Source organism: Colossoma macropomum, unplaced genomic scaffold, assembly GCF_904425465.1.
Source record: "Colossoma macropomum unplaced genomic scaffold, Colossoma_macropomum, whole genome shotgun sequence".
Lineage (NCBI taxonomy): Eukaryota > Metazoa > Chordata > Actinopteri > Characiformes > Serrasalmidae > Colossoma > Colossoma macropomum.
This window is the reverse complement of record NW_023494785.1, coordinates 34191878-34214457: the sequence shown is the minus strand read 5'-3', so window position 1 is coordinate 34214457 and position 22580 is coordinate 34191878. Positions and strand designations below refer to the sequence as shown.

At 39.7% G+C, this 22580-nt stretch overlaps 1 protein-coding gene and 1 long non-coding RNA gene across 7 annotated transcripts in view; one reads left to right on the top strand and one right to left on the bottom strand.

The window, feature by feature from the left end:
- The window catches only part of rb1cc1 (RB1-inducible coiled-coil 1), a 27100-nt gene extending 9152 nt beyond the window's left edge, over nucleotides 1–17948 (bottom strand). For 2 of the 5 annotated variants that reach the window (XM_036591947.1, XM_036591981.1), the window contains exons 1-15: nucleotides 17552–17948; nucleotides 15274–15405; nucleotides 13672–13798; nucleotides 12524–12694; nucleotides 11280–11482; nucleotides 10479–10926; nucleotides 8802–8972; nucleotides 6875–7059; nucleotides 5561–5747; nucleotides 5085–5166; nucleotides 4895–4959; nucleotides 4667–4770; nucleotides 4177–4303; nucleotides 2009–3942; nucleotides 402–576 (exon numbers count right to left, since the gene is read on the bottom strand). In XM_036591947.1, coding sequence (XP_036447840.1) covers nucleotides 402–576; nucleotides 2009–3942; nucleotides 4177–4303; nucleotides 4667–4770; nucleotides 4895–4959; nucleotides 5085–5166; nucleotides 5561–5747; nucleotides 6875–7059; nucleotides 8802–8972; nucleotides 10479–10926; nucleotides 11280–11482; nucleotides 12524–12694; nucleotides 13672–13798; nucleotides 15274–15344 — 4050 coding nt within the window. In that variant the 5' untranslated portion in view covers nucleotides 15345–15405; nucleotides 17552–17948. The other 3 variants (XM_036591971.1, XM_036591954.1, XM_036591962.1) reach the window with 3 other exon arrangements.
- LOC118822733 overlaps nucleotides 16736–22580 on the top strand; it is a 20444-nt gene continuing 14599 nt past the window's right edge. Inside the window, exons 1-2 of one of the 2 annotated variants that reach the window (XR_005008468.1) lie at nucleotides 16736–16930; nucleotides 19182–19258. This is a non-coding gene — a long non-coding RNA (uncharacterized LOC118822733). The remainder of the gene's footprint in view (nucleotides 16931–19181; nucleotides 19259–22580) is intronic. The other variant, XR_005008467.1, reaches the window with a different exon arrangement.

The following is a 22580-nucleotide window of genomic DNA, read 5'->3' as shown; positions in this document are numbered from 1 at the left end:
TTCTGGGGCATCTCTTGTAATACACAGTTTCATGCTTTCCCTCCTCTAACATATTCAGCTCAGAAAGATCACGCCTAATGAGGTGTATCAGGTTTCTGGTATATGGATTGCTACAAAAATAAGGCCACAGTGTGTCATAGATGTGAAGTTCTATTCATCAACAGCAGAAGAACTTGTTTATTTAAACTGCTTAGTGGTCATCTAAATACTAGTAATAAAAATAATAATGACTAATTTTTTAGCCTCTTTCTGAAACCCAAGTTCACTAGTTCACAAGTATAATGTGTACACTGGAACACACAAATCAACAGTTGGCACTGAATATAAAACATGCAATCCATGCAATATATGCAAATCGTATTTAAATCAACAATCCAACTGACTTGGGACGAAACTCCTACCTGCTGCTCAGCTATTAGGGACGTTTTTAAGTTCTGCAGCTCCTCATTCTTCTTCTTCTCCAACAGCTCCAGCTTGGCCAAGAGTGAAGCTCTCTCTTCCTCCAGTCTCTGCTGCAAGGTGTTGTCCAGATCTGCTTCCAGCATCACCTCACCCTGCCCACCTGCTGTTACCACTCTGCAATGCCACAGCCAGGTGTGTTGAGTGACACTGCTAGAAGAAGGCTTTGTATACTGATCTGAGAGCTCTAATTTGACTTTTGATTGTAAAAATTGAGATTTCACTAAGAGGAGCTGGCCCTAGACCAACACAAAAGGACAGCCACTACATGAGGAGGTTTTTCATTCAAAATAGTATAGCCAGGAGTGATGCTTTATCATTTTTAAGGCCATTATATCTACGATGCTGAAACATCACTCCAGAGTACTGGACCAGAGTACTAATTCTGCAGGCCTGAATATCCGTAAAACATACTTTTCTGCCAGTCTTTGTGCTGTCATGTAGGGGTGTAGAAATACACCAAGGCATTGCGATTCATCAGTCTGAAGGTGGCAACTGAGCTGCACTGATTTTAAACTGTTAGAATTCATGCTAATGGAATCTATCATCTATGTTGTTGTACTGTTATATACATACTGCTTCTATTTTGTGCACTTTATTCATGGCGTATAGGACCTGACAGTTAAGTGCAGGGTATGTCACTTGCTGGTTGATAAATGATTTTGAAAGAACAGTTTAAAATCAGTTTTAAAAATGGTGTACATTTCCCATTGGTGTAATTTTAAGAGGAAAAAAAAATGGAAGAAAATCAGAACTACTGTATCCATATCAAGTCTGTATAACATTGCTTTAGCATACTGTAGCAATACTCAGGAGGCACAATAATGTGATATACTTAGAAAATACTGCCATATTGAATTGTAAATATATTGCCTAGCCTTAGTATGTGTTAATTTGTTTAGTTAAAAAAAGAAATCTGTTTGTTTACAAACATAAAAAAATAAAACAAATTATAATAAATAAAATGCCAAAAAATAAATTACACTGTATTGTGGGTAATATTCTTGGTTTTACAGTATACTATGACATTGACACACTCTGATATTGCTAAAAATATTGTAAAACTGAAAATCAATACGTCAGAGGTGTCCCCATTGCCAAGCTGTTAGTTTTTATTTTTTAGTTCTATTTTGTAATCTTTATTTATGGTATCCAGGACCTGATGGTTAACTGTAGTGTATGACATTTGCAGGGTGCTTCAGATGGCCCGGAAAAGACTACTGACAAAACCTATATGAAACAACTCCTAACTGTGTTTGATGTATTTTTGCCATTCGCAACCTGCTTTTGATGTCTTGTTACGTCCTTAGGAAGCTTATTGCAGTAGGTTGCAGTAAGATGAATAAAATGCAGACACTTCAGCGAAGTACTCACCTTGCTGGAGTACAACAAATACTTCATCAAATATCGATTTGAAATATCAGTCAAACCTAAACATTTGTTTGTAAGCAAATATCTGCCAAAACAGACAGATCCTAATGTCACTGTGCATCCCTAGTTAATTGCCTTTTCAAAAAAGACCCAAGATAAAACATTTAATTTCACTTACTTTTCAGTGGATTGTCTTTCTTCAAGCTGATTTTCAAGTAATTTAATTTTTCCTAAGAGTCTTGCCTCAAGCTCCTCTTTCTGGAGTTCAAAGTCCTTTAAGGCATGGTTTAATGTCTCTTTAGCAGCCTCCTTCTCCTCCTCCACTTTCCTCTGGGCCTCCTGCCTCTCATGCTCCAATCTTCCTGACAAAAGTGCATTCTCTGCCTGCAAGTCACTAATGGTGGTCTGCAAGTCCTGCTCTTTCTCCTGGAAAGCCCTCTGCTCCTCCTCATGTTCCTTCTGCAAAGCAGCAAGCTGGACATCCTGCTCATGCTGGATCTTCAACAGCCGCTCCTCAAGGTCCTTCTCGGCGTCCTGTGACTTCTGCTTGAGCACCGAGAACTCATGACGGAGCAGTGTGCTCTCCTCCTCATGCCGGTCCACCAGCTCTGAGATGCAGTGGTCCTTTTCCAGCCGCATGAGCGCTCGCAGTTCAGCAAGGCCCAGCTCATACTCCTCATTCTTCTTTTGCAACTGCTGCATCAATGTGTTCACCTGTTTCTGCAGGGATGATGTCTGCGACATCATCTCAGCTTTCAGCACCTCCTCCCGCTGGGCCCTGGCCTCCTCATCCTGCAGCCGCAGCTCTTCAGTCTCAGCCTCTTTCAGGGCCATCTCCACCTCTAGCTTGCAGCGAGCGTCAGCAAGTTCAGCTATGCGGGCCTCATAGTCTTTAAAGCGGCCCTCACACTCCTTTCGCTCTACAGAGTACGACTCTGTCAGTTCCTTCAGTTTGGCTTGGTTCTCCTGAACCAGGGCGTCCAGGGCATTCTGGTTGTCCTGTTTCAGGGTTTCCAGCAGGGCTTGGTGTTCCTGACTCAGTCGGGCCTCAAGCTCTTGGAGACGGTTCTTCTCGGAATTCTCCATCTCCTGCCGTATTTTCTTCTGGCTACATTCTATCTCGACGTGCAGGCTCTCCAGCTGGCTGGCAAGAGCATCTTTGGACAGCAGCGCATCCCGGAGCACCTCGTTCTGCTCCGAGACCTTCTTCTCCAGCTTCTGCACAGCCTGCTGGTGGCTGCTCCGTAACTCCTCCAATGAGCGCTCCCTCTCACCCTCCAGCTGAGCCAGTTCTTTCTCCTTACGCTCCACAAGCCCTTCCAACTCAAGCATGGCCCGCTGAACATCCCTCACAATGTTGCGGTTCTCTTCCAGCTCCTGGTTGAGATCAAGGATCTGCTTTTTGTGGTCTGCTCTTAGATTCTCTAGCTCATTCTGGTGCATCTCTTTCAGTTCCTCTTCATGACAGTATTTAATGCTGTTGACTATGCTGTGCATGTCAGAGCTCATCTTTTTCAAGGCAAAGCCAAAATCTCGTTGCTCTTTTAAAACAAGACCACGGAAGTGGGACAAGTCATCCTTAATTTTCCTGAAGTTACTCTGCGACTCCTCAGCAGCTGAACGGTACCTGTCCACAGTCAGCTTGAGGACAGTGATTCTGGAGTTCTCTCTCTCCAGTGTGGTGGTGTCTTGGATGCGTTTGCTATCTATAGCATTAATGACTGAGGAGTAAAGAGACTCCACCATCATCTCAGGGCTTGTAGGGTCACTGATGGGATTGGGCGACATTACATTCTCTTCAATAACAAACTCATTGACCGCAGACATGAAGTCTGACTCTGGGCTCTCCGCCAGGGAGTCTAGGTCCAACGAACCTTGCTGGAGTACAGGATCCATGTTGGGGTGTCCTATGGTTTCAAAGTCAAATGTGTGGGCATCTATGCTGTCAGGTGATAGATCCTCTAAAGGGGCTGGAAGGGGAAGTGGCTGACAGGGTGGAGACTGCAAAGTGAGGGAGGATGGTACTTTAGGGGAGGTAGGCGTGGTCTCTGTTCTGCTTTCCGACCTGGGGGTTAATGCTATGGGTCTCTGAGCACTTTGGCTCCCAGAAACCTATAAGGACAGATCAGCAGCAATAAAGCACACCTCAATCATAAGAGAAAATTTCTAATCTTATTATTTTGTATTTATTTACAATGGTCATTAGAATTTGTTGAGCACAGCTTCATTGACTTCAACAGTCCATTCCACTGTGGTCATTCCACTGTGTAAAATGACAAAAGCATCTAAAACTGACAAGTTATGATACTAGTGGCAGAAAAAGCAACTTGAAAAAAAAGCTGGTACCTTTAGTTCACTCAGAAGGTCTGTGATGGTTTGAGACATCTCATCGACACTCTGAGCTGCTTGCACTAGCTGGTGAAGGGCCTCCACATGGTGGTTTAGAGGTTCAAAGTCACACAGTGATGGAACCCTGATGGAAAACCAAAAAAAAGCATAATTGTTCAAAGATTAATTACCATTACAGGACCAAAAACTAACATGCACAAGCCAAAACTGTGGCCATACAACATATGTTTAATTAAATTACAATATAACAATATTTAGTTCAAAAACAAACAAGTTACCTAATTTCACATCTTCAAAAGTCTTTACACCAAGCAATGTCATGACTAGTACTGTCACATGTACAAATATGGAAATACGAAAAATAAAATGGACGTTGTTCTAGGATTTCCATACAAAAACAGGTACCACAAATGTTTAATGTTTTATTCGCTACAAAATTTTTCATCCCTCTTGTAGTTCTAGACCCTCTATCAGCATCAGATTTTACCTGAGAAAAGGCTGAACTTCAGCAGGACAGCAGCTCTTCAGATACTGCAGGTCAGTTAGGGAGATGTCTGGAAGCTCAAAGTCAAACCTGCGAGGCTTTCTAGTCTGAAATTCCCAGAGATAAGAGAGCCATTGAAACAAAATGATCAGCACAGACACCTAAAATTACCGCTGAAATAATCAAAAGAGAAATAATATTTTCTCTGTACTGTTGTGTTCAAATACTTACACAAAATGACAAAGGAGGCCACGAGTCAAGTCCTCGAAACAAGCGATTTCTGAGGAATGACTTTCCTGCAACGCAGATCAAAGGGACAACTTCTAAACAAAGTGCTTCAAACAGAATCCCTGTGTTCTACGTCCATACTGACTGAAGATTTGTAGCTCTATGAGAACACAAATTGCAAGCTCCAACTTACTGAATAACTTGCCAAATGTTTCCCTTTTGGCCTTTTCAGCTTCATAGAGGTTTTTCCCATCTTTAACTAGGGCATTGGCCCACTGGGGAAATACAATCAAACAACACATTCCCATTGAGAATATGCAGAATCATGGAGAAAAAAATGTTAGGAATGAAAAAACAGAAAAGGAATAAATGGAAGAACATGACAGAACAGTAAACATGAATAGAGATTTGGATTTGGGCTAAATGCCCTATTCTTGCTACCTCCTGTATATTATGAAATAGACAATCATACATTCAATTGAAGATCAGAATTCTTGGATGATATCCAATACCAAAGAAATTAAACAATGAAACTGAGAAACTCCTCTGTTTGGTCAAAATTCCCTTTCTGTCCTATGATCATCATAAATACTGCTACCACACATTAGTAAGCCAACACCAACTTCTCCAAGTCGGGACCCTACTGTATGTTTATAACTGCCACCTCACCTCTCTGTAGTGTTTGACAAACATTTTCCTGCGGACCACCTCCACCACGGCCAGACAGTACATCTGTGGGACAGTGCTGAGGGCCTCTACCACGCGTACTCGCTCAAGTAGCTCAGTCAACAGCCTGAGGAGGGCCTGCAGCTTCTCCCCATCCTGGTCAGCGTGGAGCATCACGTAACAGCACCATCTACAGACAATGTCCAACGGCATGATTAAAGCCTCAATCAGGAAACAAGTTTCTAATGTGTCAGTATGACTGTTCTCTCTACTTCCAAAAGCAAGGGTGGTTTAAGATGCAGAGTGGATCTAAATTCTGCAGGAAAGTAAATCTCAAAATGACCATTTAAAAATCACACTAAGAATTTACTGGACAACACTTGTACTACAAATCATTAGGCAGAGAGAATAAATCTTTAAATTAGGTAATACAACTAGACATCACTGTTGACTAATTAGTACTTAATATATCCAAACGCATAAAGCAATCAATGCCCCCTGATCTGACCAGGCTACTTCATTGTTGAGTATCAGCCATATCTATATGATCTTTTTGTTTTCATAGACAATACAGGCACTCAATGTATGCATGATATGCTAAGATGTCAACAAATGCTATGCACATAACATTCTGGATAGATAATCTGACATTCTGAATTAATACCATTAATGTTTCAGTTGTTATTGTGAATGCTGGGTTTAAATCAGAAGTGGTACAGCCACCTGTGAAGCAGAACATTTGTATTTTGTACATGGTTCTGGTGGCATGTCGATTGTGGTAAGTAGCAAAAAGACTCAAGGTGTAACAGCTGCTTGCTCACAATACAAATGCCGGCACTGCAGATATTATAAGTTTTTATTTTCTCCTTTAAAATAGTTCTACACTGTACATGTTAAAGGCCTATTCACATGAAGTATGATTTTGTTTGAACAATCATACATTTTTTTGTTGATCGCACATTTGCTTGGATTGCAAAGATGACAATCGAGCTTTGATTGGTCAGCCTGATTTTGATGCATTTGTATAATGAGGAAAATCCAGCCAAATCCAGTTAAAAGTTTTACGCAGTGATGCACTCCATTGGTTTTGGACTTGACATGAAAGACAGCATTAATATGAGGGCCTTCTTTCAAAAGTTGACAAGTGTTTTTTCATCCAAAAAACAGACTTCATGTGAACAGGCCTTTAGACCACTTTGTTAGCTTCTGAAAATATCTCAGCTGCAGGACATCACTCATTTTCATAGATTCCCAATCTATGCTGCAAAGGCAAAAATGTGGCATCAAGTCTCTTTTAAGCCCGAAGCCTCAACTTACTTGAGACGGACTTGCAGGTTGTTGGCCAGTTCCTGTTTGGCAGTGGTGCACTTCTGTTTGATGTCCAACAGCTTCCTGTGATTGGTCAGCATGATCATCAGCTGGTTGGCGTGACTCAGACACAGGTCCGGCAGCACCGAAGTGTCTTTCAGGTTTTCAGCCCTCTTCTGATTGGCCAGAAATCCCTATGAAACAATAAATAGAGTGTTAAAAATAACTTGGATAGGGGCTCCAGAGCGGCGCAATATTGGTCCCAACATCAGGAGACTGCGAGTTCAAACCCTGGTGATGCTACAGCCATCCGTGGCTGGGGGTACTCTCTCTGGGTGGGGAGGATGGCCCCTGTCTCCCCCATCACTGAGTGCATTCAGCTGTCCAATGTTGTGTTAGCGCCAGTTCAAAAAGATGTGATGGCAGGCTTCACAGTTCTTGGAGGAAGTCTGGGCTAGCTTTCGCCCTGATAGCTCTGGTGGTATCATGATTGGGGGAGTCCTAACTAGTGGGTGGAATTGGATTGGGCAGTGGGGGTATGGCTCCCTGATAAAAGTCCAAGTTTACTAAACATGACTGAAAATTCACAGGAGGGGCTCTATATGCAAGAACTGTTAATTGCAAAAAAATGTATATGCTTCACCACTGCAAACAGAATTAAGAAAAACAATGTTTTGGATCTTTATAAGATAGGAAGCTCTGAGAAACAGTGACAAAAATAAGTATTCTGACACTTTTTAGTTATTTAATATACTTCCAGTGCTTACATCCATTCTAAATTTACATACATACACATTTTGACCTGCTCTTATAAATAACAAAATGTACTCATAAGAATAGGCGATGTGTTTAAAAAAACGAAAATGACAGGGAAACAAGGTATTCACATGGCACAAATTAATAAGAACAGTGTTTAGTTGCAATGCTGCTGTTGGCAATTACAGCATCTAAATGTTTGTGGTTAGATATAATCAGCTTCACTGTTGTTTAATTTCAGCCCACCCTTCTAACAAGCAATCTTTAATTCCCCAGGGTTATGACGATCCCAATAATGGACTTGGAATTTTAAAAGTCCTCCATAAATTTTCAATGGAATTCAAGCCAGGAGTATAGCTGACTCATACAAGCACCTTCACCTTCAGAAAAGAGTTATTTTGGCTGTATGTTTACGGTTGTTAAAACATCATGTTCTCCCAAAAGATTCAGTTTCTTGGCTGATGAAAGTAAATCAGCTCTAGTATGTCCCGTATTGCATCCCTCCATTCATGTTTCCTTCGATGACTAAACAGAAACAGCCCCTTATCATGATGTTCCTACCTCCATACTTTACTGTGGGTGTAGTGTTCTTGGGATAATTTGTACAACCCTTCTTCCTCCAATAATGACAAGCTAAATTGTTGCCAAGGAGTTCTATTTTTGTTTCGTCTGACTAGAGTACATTGTTTCAAAAGAGTTCTAAGCTGTCTAAATGCTTGTGTGCAAATTTTAGACATAAAAATATGTGTAAACATTTTTGGCAGAGGTGTTTTGTGTGTGGTGTAGGAATAAACTTGACTGCAGTGTAGTTCACTGATTATTGTTCTCGGTGCAACTGTGGTTCCTGCTGCTTTCAGGTCATCCTGCAACTCTTTTCAAGCGACTGCAACTCCTGTAACTCTTATCAAGTGTTTTTCAAACATTTATGTATTTATGCTTAAGAATGTATGTTTTTCTGGCTCATATTTAAGTAGAGTTAGGTAAGTCAAAAGACATAACGGGTGTGAATATGAAATGGATATAAGGCCTGGATGTATACTAAACAATAAAAACAAATTGTGTACTTGTTTCCCCTCACTGTAAAAAGAGAAATTGTTTACATGTACAGAATGAAGAAGGATGTGACCAAAATCTTCTCAATGCAAACAACACAACATCTAACCTAATGAAAATGTCATACCTGAGCAAGTTCCTTCTGTTCGTTGACCAGCTTTTTGCAGCTGGCTATCATTTGGTCAAGTGCATACAATCGATCTTCAAGCCCCTTGATGGCCTTCATGTTTTGATTATCCAGTTTTGTAATAGTGTCCCGGCAGTCAGCTAGAAATGGCTGAATAATGCGTGGATCAAGCTAGAAAAAAACAAATAAACAGAGAACATATAGAGAGAACAATAAATGCTAAAAAACATACTGTTAAGTGAAAATGTTTTCAGTGCTCCTCTCTACATTTAGATCTAGATTCTAGATCTAGATTCACGCTAGAAATCCTTGCAATGTTAAAGAATAAAAAAGGAAAAAAATCCACTATTCTTTCACATCTTTCATTCACTGTTGGCTCATGTAGAGGAAGCACTCTTTTAATCCTCCAGTGTCCCACACAGCACATAGGCCTTAAAACAATTCTTCGTACATTTTTGTCTTATTAATTATTTTTCAATCACAGTTCTGTGAAACAAGCAGACAATGTTGTTAAACTTTCAACTGAAACTAGGGGTGGTCGATATGAACTTACATCACTGTATTTTTGACTGTTCTGATAACAACATGATACCACAATATCAAAATATAATAATAACAATATAATAATAATAATAATACTGAATATATAAAAATTATAATACTGAAAATAATATTTTTTTAAATATTAATTTTTTGCTATATACAACAAACTTAGCTCACTATTCCATGCTTGTTAAGTTGTTAAGTTCTTGTTCCAGGCTTGTAAATTTCTTTTACATTAAGGTCACTGAGCATCCATAGGATGAGTTTTACGAACTGATTTATTCATCTTCATCGTGCTTAACAGTGTCCTGGTCCACCAGGCTTGAAACAATTCCCCAGTCACAAGTCAAAACACTGTCCAGGGTAAAAAATGTACAGTGCATTTTTTAAAAAATGATATTTTTATTGAGCAATGTGACGGATTTGACTGTTTATTCACTTGGTAAAGGTACATCTATAGAACTTTCTTGCTGCTCCACTCAGCAGCACAAACGCTGTGTGTGTGAATCACCAGCGTATGTGAGCTGTAGCAGTCTGAAACTGACACAAAATGTCTCCAAATGTAAACGTCTGAAACAGGTTGTAAAAACACAACATATGTATTAATATAGTAGTACATTTAAAAAGTAGTTTGAACAACGAAGCTTCACGCCACTGTAGCATCATTTTTACTTGCACTGCACTTTAAAACTGGCCAGATTTGTCAAAAACGCAAATCTGGCAACCCTAAGTGATGGGGAAAAATCTGTTTTGTCCAGCAGAGAGACACAAAGAGTTAAAAGCCCTGCAAAGTAAAAATATGTGCAAACATCGAGCAGTGTGACTGGCAGAACTGAACATGTTCATAAGGCTTCATGCACGTGACACATGCCCAACAATACACTCGCTTTGTGCCGTGTAAATCTATACTGTTTAACGCAGGAGCAAACAAAATCAAATATAAATATATGAAATTACACAAATATTTCATATTATGTAACTTAAAAAAAAATCACATTTAAATGACAATGTAATGTAAACTGAATGTACAGCTAAACAACTATGAAGCTAGACTTCTAATGGCTAAGCATTTTTAATAAGAGTTCTGGTTAAAAGTATTACTTGTGAGTTTTTAACCAGTGTGTCACCACTTACTCGGTTGATGGAGTCAAAGCACTTTCTAACTACAGCCTCCACATCGTTGGGCCGGTCCTGCACATTAATCCAGTCCAGCAGTGTGACATTAAAGGAGGGAGTAGCTCCTCTCTCCATAGCCTCCTGCTCCTGTTCCTCCTCTAGCGCCTCCTGCAGGCCACGACTACCCTCCAGCCTATCCTGGGAGGATGGTGGCAAAGCCTGTGCCGCCGCCTCTCCCGAAGCAGACACCAAAGTGGGCGATTTGGGGTTGCGCTGACCATCTGGGTGGCACAAGATGGCAGACTGGGTGGACATTTCGCCTCCAACTTCATCGTTGTCCGCATCCTCTTCCTCCTCTGTTCTGGGGCGTGGAGAGCTGGACTTCTCCAGACTCTCTCTGTAACTGTGGCGGGTCAGGCACTCGAGCAAGGGGATCTTAGCCATGACAGAAACAGCTGTTCCAAGCCTGTGTGTGCAATAAATATCAATGTGGTTGCTCAACAACAACCTAAAAGTCCAGAACTATGTTTATTGTCATTACTCTATCATTAAGCATAGACTAGTAATAAATTGCAGTGTCAGTAAAGTTTCTCTTTTCAAATCCCAGGAAATCGTCCCCCTGGTGCTTTTAACAACGGATCAACCTTAAACTATAATTACTAGGCATGCATCAATACCACTTTTTTCAGACTGAGTACGAGTACATATTTTTGAGTGCGGCAGAGTTGAGTATGAGTAAATGGGCATGGTATTGAGCCGACACCTGATACCAGTGTCGGTACTGACACATCCCTAATAAATACAGTCACTAGCACTTACTTGGTGAGTTTTAGTTTAATATCTTCAAAATTCTGTTGATAATTCGTGTACGCCATATCAAATTTCCAGAGCAGTTTTTGATAGGACAATGTACAGTCGTCCAAGTTGGCCATGATGGCGGCCCAACCCTGATGCTGAAGGTGTTCGTCATGGACCAGGCGTTCACAGAATGAACAGAGCTTCTTGGCAACTTCAAACATTTCCTTAAAAACAAATGAAACATCATACAGGTGGTACACTAATGAACTGCATCATCACCTTAACATGTGCCTTTTCTGGCATTTCTAAATGTTTATTAGAATAAGCCTTTATTACATAATGGGCTGACCACAATTATTTGAGTTTACTACAATTAATTCTGTTGTTGTTGGCTGTCATAATCAAATGTTTGTTTTACAACAAACAGAATGTGAACTGGGTGGGCAATTACTGAGCAATTACTGAGACACAACAAAAGTTGAAAACTACAAAATTTCCACCTTCTGAACAGTGGTATAACACCTTTAAAGGGCAGTGGTGATGTTTGTTTAGGTTCGAGCTACTACTTGAGCTACTAAGTGTGACAGTTTGGAAGCAAGACAGCTTATCAGCCAATTTGACCACCTTATTCTTGTATTTTCACAGTTGCTTATGATGACCAAAAACAATTAAAATGTTAATTACAATTATCTATATAACAATTAATCATCAGCTAACATTTCATGAGAGTAATAGGCCTAAATTAAAAAGCCCATGTTTGACTGATTATGGCACAGTGCACAGAATCTCAAAAGCAGCTAAGCAACACAGTAAAAGCAAAGGTTCATTGTGCAGAATAACAGGAGTAGAATAATTAAGTGCATAGAGTAATAATATGTCACATACAGCATATTACTTCATGTTCATACAATCTGAGGAAATTAAGTTTATTACTGGGCTTTGCCTCTAGAGTTTCAACATAAAGAAAGTGAAAAGGATTCAGGCTGCAGTTTGGCATACTACTTGCTCACTAACTAAACAGAAACCGACCAAGAAATTAAATTTTAAAAATTTGGAAAAATGGCAGTCTTCAATAATGCTAAACTATAAAACAGGCAAAGGCAAAAGCATCAGTACATTTAATCAGATCACAGTGGTACTACTATTACATTATCATAAAATACAGAGGCCCTAAAATGCAAAATGGAGACCCAAAACTACAGGCAAATGCAAAGTCAGTATTAGTATTAGCACAGTTAGTATTTAGGAACATTCAGAAAGAGTACCACAGCAAGTTGTGTCCGTGAGGCAACGGTGTGAAACACAGCAGGCATCATGAGAGACTCCTCCACCTTCAGTTCCATCTCATTCTCAATAGAGAAGGTGGTTTTGGGGATTGTTGGTGCACGGTCACACAAAATCATCTCTTTGTTGAACAAAAAGATGGGATTGGTGTCCTACGGTAGACAAGAAATCGTATTATCAAACCAGACTTGGACGTGCCTTGTGTTGATCTTCTTTTCTTCGCATAGCACTGCTGTTTGGATGCTATGCTATAGTTACTTAGAACACACTTTGACAAAAACAATATTGAAAGCTAGGGCTGTCAAAGGTAATATGTTAATAATGTGCCATCATTTATTAACGCCACAAATTTATTAACGCAACACAATTCCTGCATTTTCCTAGTTTCACCCTTCAAACCATCTCCAGTAGTGCAAGCTGAAACACAGCTGTTTGCGCACTGTGTGTTGCTATGACAGAATCCATGGCTGTGGCCCTCTCGTTCAAATATAGCTTTTAATTGGATTTTTGACACCTAGCAAACTGACAAAAGTGAGCCATAGCAAACTAATAAAAGCAATTCAAAATGGAAAGTTACAGTTCCCCTTGACAGCCTCCACTCTAATAAGTATCCACGAACTGCACTGAACGAGAGTGAGAGCGAAATGCTACAATCGGGGAAGATTTTGAACCACTGAATGTATATAAGATATTATATGACAGATAACTCATTGGTTGGAACATGCAGCCACTCACTGGGTGTCTGTGATAAAACTGGTAACTGCATTCACTCTATGGAAATCACATGATATTTATGCTCAGGTTATGTTGTATAATATGCTACTTGTCAAAATGGAACAATCTTAATTTAGATTAATGTGATTCATCACAATTAATTACACAAAATAAAATGATGAATCATTATTAATTATTGTAAGCGTTCAACAGCTCTAAAAACACAGCAACGAAAACAAACTTTTATGTTACTTGATAAAATTGATGATATTTCATAATGGACAGTCAGACATCACAATACAAAAGTACAAAATACAAAATTATGACTTCCTGATCACACTGACTTTATCTGGCTAACTTGCAAAATAACCCCTGGGTAAGCAGGGTAGAAGCCCTGTGTGGTCATGTAACTCACCGTGCCTGCGCTGTAACTGCAGACTCTCCTTTCTGCCACCATGCACTCTCCACCATTAACCACCAGCACTTGGTGCTGAGTGGCAATCTTGTACTTGGTTTGGATGGCATGTTTAAGGTCCAAAACCCTATAAGAGAAGTTAATGACACATAAGCACTTACATTGTGCCCGACTGTAAAACACATCTACCTTAAACGTATGGCATAAAAAGTATATATAAAAACATCCAGAATGTAAAATACACTCAGCTGACCTTGACTAAACTCTGATATGAAGCATAATATATCAGAATAGGGACGCAAATGATTGACGAGGATAAATGTTAACGGACATATAAACAACTGAGCCAAAGCTGCTTCGGCCATGGTATTTAAATTTGTTTGAACTTGGGCTACTGATTAGTGATAAATACAAAATTAAAACTTCAGAATATAGAACACGAGTCACTGTACTCCAGTCACATTCAACTTTTTAGTATTTGATTATCATGAACATATTACAGTTCTCAGCCCATCAATTTAAACAAAACCAGATTCTTATGTAGGGTATGTTCCAAGCCATTTACTTCATATACATGCTTATGCCTGGCCCTACCAACCAGTTCTATATTCCACGATCCATACAAGGAATATTTTTAATATCCAGGTGCGTTAACACAGAATTCAATTGATTCATGCACTCATAAGTGTATGTATATTAAGGTCCAATCCCATTTCACCCCTTGCCCCTACCACTTGCCCTTAGCCCTTAGCCCTCTGTTTTTACGCATTCACGTCTAGGGGTAGGGTGTCCCAATTTTTGTTGAGATAGAGGGGTAGAGCGAAGTGTTAGGGCTCCAGGAACTATCCATTTCATAATTGATATTGGAAAGGGTTGTGTCTTAGATTTTAATCTTGCTGGTTAACAATTAATCTTGCATCCATGTAACAGAAAATGAAATCACTTCCTGCCTATATCAGCCTTAATTACAGCCTTATTACAGAGCACTTTTAATAACAAAAATAAACATTCCCTATAATAAAACACCCCCTACAATATGTATGTTATATCTGTTTTCAAACACCAAGAAAATGTCAATGGTCAACTTTCCATTTCCCATACAACATCCAAAATTCACAACCACTGTTTTTAATGAAGATGCACATGCCGGTACCAACACTCTGTGTTCATCTGCAGCAGTGCTCAGTGACATTCAACACTGTTCAATTTCTACTAAACATTTTGCCATTACTGTGTTAAATACAATCTAGAACTAGACCACAAAGGAAGTAATTTTAAAGTCTTTACGATGAACCTACAAACACTAATCGTCTGTCACCACAGCTAACGTTACTAACCTCGTCTTTTTCACCTCATATATAATAGCTAATTAATAAGCTGATACCAAACAAGGTGAATTAATAAATTATTTTAAAAGTTCTATTCCATTAAATACAAGTAGAGTGCGGAAATCAACTTGAGTTTGATGTTTATCAGTGCTCCTCGTCGCGATGCATTCTACTATACGGTGTGGCGCGTCCAGTATGCAGCAGCCAGACTGATACAGATATGATACAGATACTCATCGATACTGATATGCCGTCTCTAGCAAAGAGGACTTACGTTTGGACTGCGAGTTCGGTATCAAATGTCAGTGTGCTTCCATTGTTGACCTGGAACACATACAACTTCATGTTGAGTTCTCCACTGCTTCTGGATCCGGCCCGGCTCCTTCATCTAGTCACTGATGCTCTCCTGACAAAAAACACAAAAGAAGTTAGAAAAAGTGGGGAAAAATAAATCTGAGCTAGCAATGTATTATTATAACACATTATGAGTGAATATTCATGAACCACCCAAATCTGTAGCCGTTGTTACTAAAGTAAAGCCTTGTCTCAGTTACATGATAAAAGCAAAGGTCAAGAAGACGTTCAAGTAAATGCTATCTCATATTGGTCAGTCATTTTGTTCAAGGCAATTAATAATAGAAACTTCCGCTAAATACATAGTAATCACATTTTTTTCAGTAATATCAAACAAACTGGTATTGAAAGTGGCTGAGTGTTACATGTGGTTACCTAATGAGTCCAGAATTTCTGACGAAATGAAAAGAAATGCTAGGCTTAACTAAAGCATTCTGGCTAACACTCTATGGAAAGACTTTCGAAATGACAGTATATTGATTTCTGGCGCTAAAATATAAAACATAAAGCAGACAGCTACCCATATTGTCACGACTCAAGAAGTACGTAGTCAGAAAACTGAGGTAACTTTTGACACCTTGTGCCATTCTGTGAACAACACTGAAAGGAACACGCTTCAGACCATGACAACAAAAGACTAACACAATGTACGTTAGCTTATCTAACTTTGCCCTCGTGAGTACTTATAAGAAGTCTATTAGAAGTTACCGAGCCCGTACATAACAAAATGTAAGCAGTCAAAGCTTTCAAACATACTATTGTGTCTAGTTTCTACTTAGCCGCGCGGCTAACACGGAATATTTCAGGCTGAGTCATGTTGTCACTAGAGTTAAGTTTAGTTAGCTCGCTCACTGGGAAAGTGCTGTCAAATGTCTCATAACATTACTAACTCATACAAACCACGCACTTTATTTAAAAACCCACGTGACCTTAATAGAGATAAAACATGGAAGAAGAGTTAACTAATACTAGTAACGTTAGCGGTGACTATATGCGAACTCGTAGCTAGCAGACTTTCCGAAGTGTGCCCTAAACTCTTGTGGGCCCGGAATGGAAAGCTTCCTGTCAACAACCCAACCAACCAACCAACCAACGACAAGCAGCTACGTGAAACGAAACCTTTGTCAACATACACAGACCTAAATTAATGTCTAGCCTCATAAGGTCTAACGTCTTCGTTCTTGCGAGGTTTGGTCACAAAATCACGATGCTACTGGGTAGAAAAACATCTGTGACATCTCCATGAGTGTTTTCATGCTTCATCAATGCTTAAACACTTAAGAAACAGGACAACTCAGGAATTTGAGTTCAAAATTGCAGAGAAGGACGGTTTTACGTAAGTCAACGACACCGTGTAGTACCTGGGATTTTTTACTGTATTATATCATTAGTCCACCAGTGCCAAGCAGTGTTGTGTGTCCCACTTCTGTTTTTGGATGAACATTAGAACCAAAGCCATGTCCCCTAGTAAAATGAACCCAAGCAGCCAAGCAGCTCACTCTGACATGACGACGGCTAAGTGCAGCAAGTGGACAGGGGCTCCACTATGGTCAATAACGAATTTATTACATGAAACAGTGAGTACTTCTGAAACCCAAGACATTCAGTCTGTTATATAGTAAGGACATTATTAACACACTTAACAGCTTTGACGGTGGACACATCTGTCGTTGTTCAGCGTCTAATTGAAGATTTCTGATCCAAAAACTGTCGACAGTAGTTGTCATGCCATTAGCCTTTGTTTTGACAGAGATTAAACCCTTTAGTTTTTCATTATGAGCCAACGTCCAGCATCTGCCAGCCTGAGAACTGGGGAACCGTCGCCCGTGGGATTGTTAGTTAGCTTGGTTAGCTTAGCGAGCTAAGCCCAGATCACTAAAAGATGTTGACTACAATGTCACAAGGGACTACCGACGTGACTTCGTATGCACACCACTGCTCAGCCAGCTACTCTGTTCACCGCATGCTTTTCTCAGCGGGCAAACTTAAACGCCGTCCATGTCTGGACGCTAATATAATGTTACTTTTTAGTTAGTCAGTGCTGCATTAGTCAACACCGAAATCCGCATAGCTTGTTAGCAAACGTCAGCTAGCTTCATAGCGTAAAATAGTGGGTGGCAGCGCGACCTGCTACGTTTTGGTGCTCTTTGCTTTGAAAACGTGTAGACAACATCTTTATAAAAACATTATTTAGTTACCTCTATTAGTTGAGATCCATTCTTCGCGTTAAAGCAGCAGCGAACTCGCTTGCTTGGATGCTGAACGTATCGCTAGCTGCACATAGAGCAAGATTAGCTGCTGCGCTAACAGGCTAACGATAATTAGCTTAGCTGTATAACACACCGGGGGCTTTTTCACACAGGTGCAACCCAAATCCATAAAGGGCAGCTACTATTTGTTTAAACCGTGGTCCATCTTAACTTATAGTCACGATTCTCACTGAATCGCTGTTCGTCTTGTCGCCGATCCCTGCGCGCAAGATATATTGTGTAACCCTATTTACAACCGCGAAGCTAGTTGTGCTAAGCTAACACCCTTCAGTCTGCTGTTACTGCTGCTGCTGTGTTTTGTTGTTGTCGTCGAGCTTGACGTCACGGCGCATGGGAGGGAGTGAAGGCGCAGGCCTGCCCCTACCGTCCGTGTGCTGTGAGTGAGGTTTGGGTTGAGGGTCGAGTTGAACCATGTTACCTAAGGTCCTTTTTTAGCTAGACGCTGTCCGAAAAGAGATACAGCCACTCTTTACATTATATGTAAGTAATGTGTGGTTACCACGTCTACTGAATAACAAACTTAGTGAGTTTCAAAAACCTTCACTGTTTTACTGAATATGTGTGTTTTTCACTAAAGTGAATTCATGGCTGTGGAGCCCGTGTGCAAGTCAGCTGCGGCCCCAGAAAAGATTAAAAAGGGAAAAATGCCTTTTTTATCAAAAGCAGACTTGCCCAAAGTTGGCCCATGAGGACATTTGATTTGGCCCACCAGAAAGTTACATGAGAAAACACTAAATATTATTTTAAAATTATTTATTTCCGAAATATGGTGTAAAAACATTTAGCCACCCCAAATTAAACGTAACCTACGGTCCTTCTTTGTTTATGTACTGTTTTGGTTTTATTTATTTTTTTGCCCATGGCCCATCACAAATATGCCCCCCCAAGACAAAAGGTTTGGGCACCCACAATCTAGAGGGAGAAGCGAGGCACACAACAGCTTACATACTCACATGTTGGCAGTTATGGATCATTTACCTACAGAAAATCATCCAGAATAATGAAAATATCTGATCATACACATTATAGCTGATGAAAACTCATTGAGGTTTATATTATTTCTGTTTTGTATTTTTGACTCAAATTCCTGAGTGGCTATGCTTCTAAAACACACAGTGAAATGTTAATATTGTAGCATCTCAATACTGGCCGTGAAAGCACAGGAGGCGTGGCCATGCAGAGAGGCCATGCGAGGAGGCTCGTGGGAAGCGCCATGTTCATGATAGGAGAGACGTTTGTTGTTAAATGTGCAAATGTGTGGTTTGTGTGAACGATTTTCTTTGTGTTCTTCTATGTTGATGCCACAATATTTAACAGTGTCACTTCGAAAGTTAATATTGCTGAAGCTTGAAAATGCTCTGCAAGGGATTACTAGACAGCAACAACCTAAATTCATGACTACTGACCACCATAAAGCAAAGGAAGAGAAATTAGGTAGTGCCCTAGACCAGTTTCTGTTTTGAGAAACTGAAGAAAATGTCTAAATGCTCAGTTTAGTGCGTACTGTACAAGAGGTTGATTTGGGCTGTTTAATATGGGCCAATTATGTTTATTATAGGCCATCTTCCTGTGGTTGAACCATCTTTTCTCTCACATGAAAACTGGAAGGTAAATTGGAAGACCCCTCCTCAAAAGGTACAGCCTGGTTTCGTAGAGTGGATTAGCCTGTTAAAATACACCACCAGCCTTGCAGTGTTAATCTGGGGTTGGTTGACACAACAGGCAGTGTTCTACAGGCATTAGTTTTTGCACTGCTGAACAAACAACTTCATATGTGAATCATGTAAGGACAGACAACAGCAATAAAAAACAAAGAAGCAAAAGCAAGGATAAAAAACACTTGAGAAGAAAGCAGTGAAGTGCTCAGCAAATATATATTCTGAACTGGGTGGGGTAAAATATGCGACATGACATACTCATTAATTTGCAGCATATTAACTGTCACATTTCACATAAAAGCTTTATTCAGTTTTTATTTGATCACTAACTGACCAGCTTGGTTATATCACTATAGCAAAAAATTTGGCACCAGATTTTACGAGCAAAGTACACTCTAAAAAAAGAAGGTTCTTCAATGGTTCTTTAGCAACAACACTCAAAGAAACCTTTGCATGATTAAGGGGTTCATCAGATTGATGGAAAATGTGCTGTAGATAGTTCTACATAGAACCTTTTTGAAAAGGGTTCTATACAGCATCAAAAAGGGTTCTATTCTTACAAGCTTGACATCGTAACACTACATCAGAACCCTTTTTGGTGCTTTATAGAACCCTTTTCAAAAAGGTTCTATATAGAATCATCTACACAGTCTGAAGAACCATTTTACGATGCAAAGAACGCTTTTATTATGCAAAGGGTTCTGTGAGTCTTCATGGTTCTATATAGAATCTTTTTTTTACTAAAGAACCCTTAAAGAACCATTTTTTTAAGAGTGTAGCACTAGGATTGGGAACCGCATTTGGTAGGAAAAAGAGAGGTATAGCTACTTTTATAAGGGATGGGTTAGGTTTTAAAGGGCCCATATCATAGAAAAACAAATATAGCTCCCTTTTTAATTAAAAGGGTTTGATGTAGTGTGAAAACATTGCTATTGTTTCAAAGCATACCATTCACTCCCCAGTCCATACAGTCCATATATGAAAACTAACCTGTAAAAACGGCCTGTTTTAAACTGTTTTTGACTTTTCAAGTCACAAAAAACAATGCATTTACATGTATCTGCTTATTCAGCCTACAGCAGTTTAGCCCTGCCCATTCACAGTGAAGTTATAAGAAGTGTTCCAGCCTGGGCTGTTTTTGATTTAGGCGCAATACGAGGGCAGCCAATCAGAACAGAGCTTGTTGAGATATCAGTCTTAAGGGCACAGCAGCAAAATCAGCCATTTCATTCTAAGGGGTAAAGTTGGTAAATGATCATCCATCCATCCATCATCTAAACCACTTATCCTTCTGGGTCGCGGTGGGGTGCTGGAGCCTATCCCAGCTGTCATTGGGCGGAAGGCAGGATACACCCTGGACAGGTCGCCAGTCCATCGCAGGGCAGACAAACAGACATACACATTCACACACTCACTCACACCTAGGGGCAATTTAGCATGTCCAATCAGCCTGACTGCATGTTTTTGGGCTGTGGGAGGAAACCAGAGTACCCGGAGGAAACCCACGCAGACACGGGGAGAACAGGCAAACTCTGGAAAATGGTCATGTAAAAAAGAAATTAAAGCACACAAATGTTATAAGTGGTCCTCAGGAGGAAAAAAAGCAAAATGCAAGAAAAATGTAGGATATGGACCCTTTAAAAGCACAGTAATTGGTTTACCAGTATTAATGTTTGCCTTTGTATCACTTGGTTTCAGATAAAAAGTGAGTAGTTTTGCCTATCCACAGTGTAAATTAAGACTGCAAAGAAGTTTATTTGATGGAAAATGTAGATGACTGCAATGACACTATCTAGAGGTCATACTTTAGGAGAATACTTATAGAATAGTTACCTATTAAATTAAAAATATATGTACCATCTTAAAAAAAAATACCATCAATGCCTGTTTGTTATTTATTTTAAAATCAGTGCATGGCATGTAAAGATGTACTCTGAAGAAGAATTTCATCTCTTTGCAAACACTGGAAATTCCCGCTAAAGCCTGAGTAGACTGATAAATTAGTCAGTTATTAATCTTAGCTCTTTTGACAGATGACTGAACACAGCAGTCTTTTTAGTAGTGGACATAGTTTAGCAAATGTGTTATATTGGACCCGTGCATGCATTTCGTGCCAAATTACGTACATGCCATCAGCTGTAAATGACATAGCTACCTACTTTATAGTTGAATATGCTAGTTTTGGTTATTGGGACATGGCAAATTGTTTGCTTAGTTCACAAGACAGCAGTGGGATTATGGGAGCAGTAGTGGACTAAAGCAGGCAACAAGACACAAAAACAATAACATTAGTAACACTAAAGAAGTGTGAATTAAATAAAAATTACAACAGCTTTTTCCAGTTTTTCCTATGTGCTTTATCAATTTAGCAATATGTATTATAAAGGTATGCGAAATGTATTCTGAATATGTTACTCTTTATGCATTGAAATGGAATACAGTACCGAATACATTTAGAACAGTATATTCAGTGCCTAACTCTGTCCACAACTCTAAAAATTGATAACCCAGCTGTGTGGTGTGGTGTTCAAAACAGCATGTTCCACTAGTGCATCCAGTGCTAGATGTTATTAGACAGAAATGTGTTGCACTTCTAACAGACTTATTGCACTTTACCTTGAATTTACTGATTACACAAAATTTTCTATGCTTCTGTGCCACCTTAGTTCCAGTACTGGTCATTCTACAACAAACTGAGCAGAATACCTACGCAGCTACATTACTGGTGTTTGCAAATTCAGTTACCATAAACTGTGAAATTCTTTAGGTCACTCTTTCTTTATGTCTCCACACTGCTTCTCCATGTCATGAAATTCTTATGCATTATTAATGTTTTGTTACAATTGGACCACATTTGCATGGAGTCTATGAGTAGTTCTGGTATCGTGAAGCAAATACATGTATGTTACAGGCGCATATGTACTGAGTTATGTTGTTCTAATAAAACTGCAGTTGTACTTGGTGGAGGGGTTCATCTGGGCTGGCAGTCACCATCAGTGCATGTATCAATCATGTGAGTTTAACTCTGTTTGGTATGAGGGATGAAAAACTATCACAGACCCCCTCAGAGAGAAACATTCAAGCCACCATTTTCTTGACCATGAAATTAAGGCCTTTTTCAGCATAATATTATGAGAATTACAACAATACCATTTATTATGGATTACTTGTGAGCAGCCTTAAGCTTAACCTTGCTTCTTAGGATTCCAGGTTTCAACAAGAACCAAGCTTAGAATTTAAATAAGCGATATGTCCGCTGCTTTTTAATTTTAACGCGCCAGTTGACAGTTGAAGCTCTA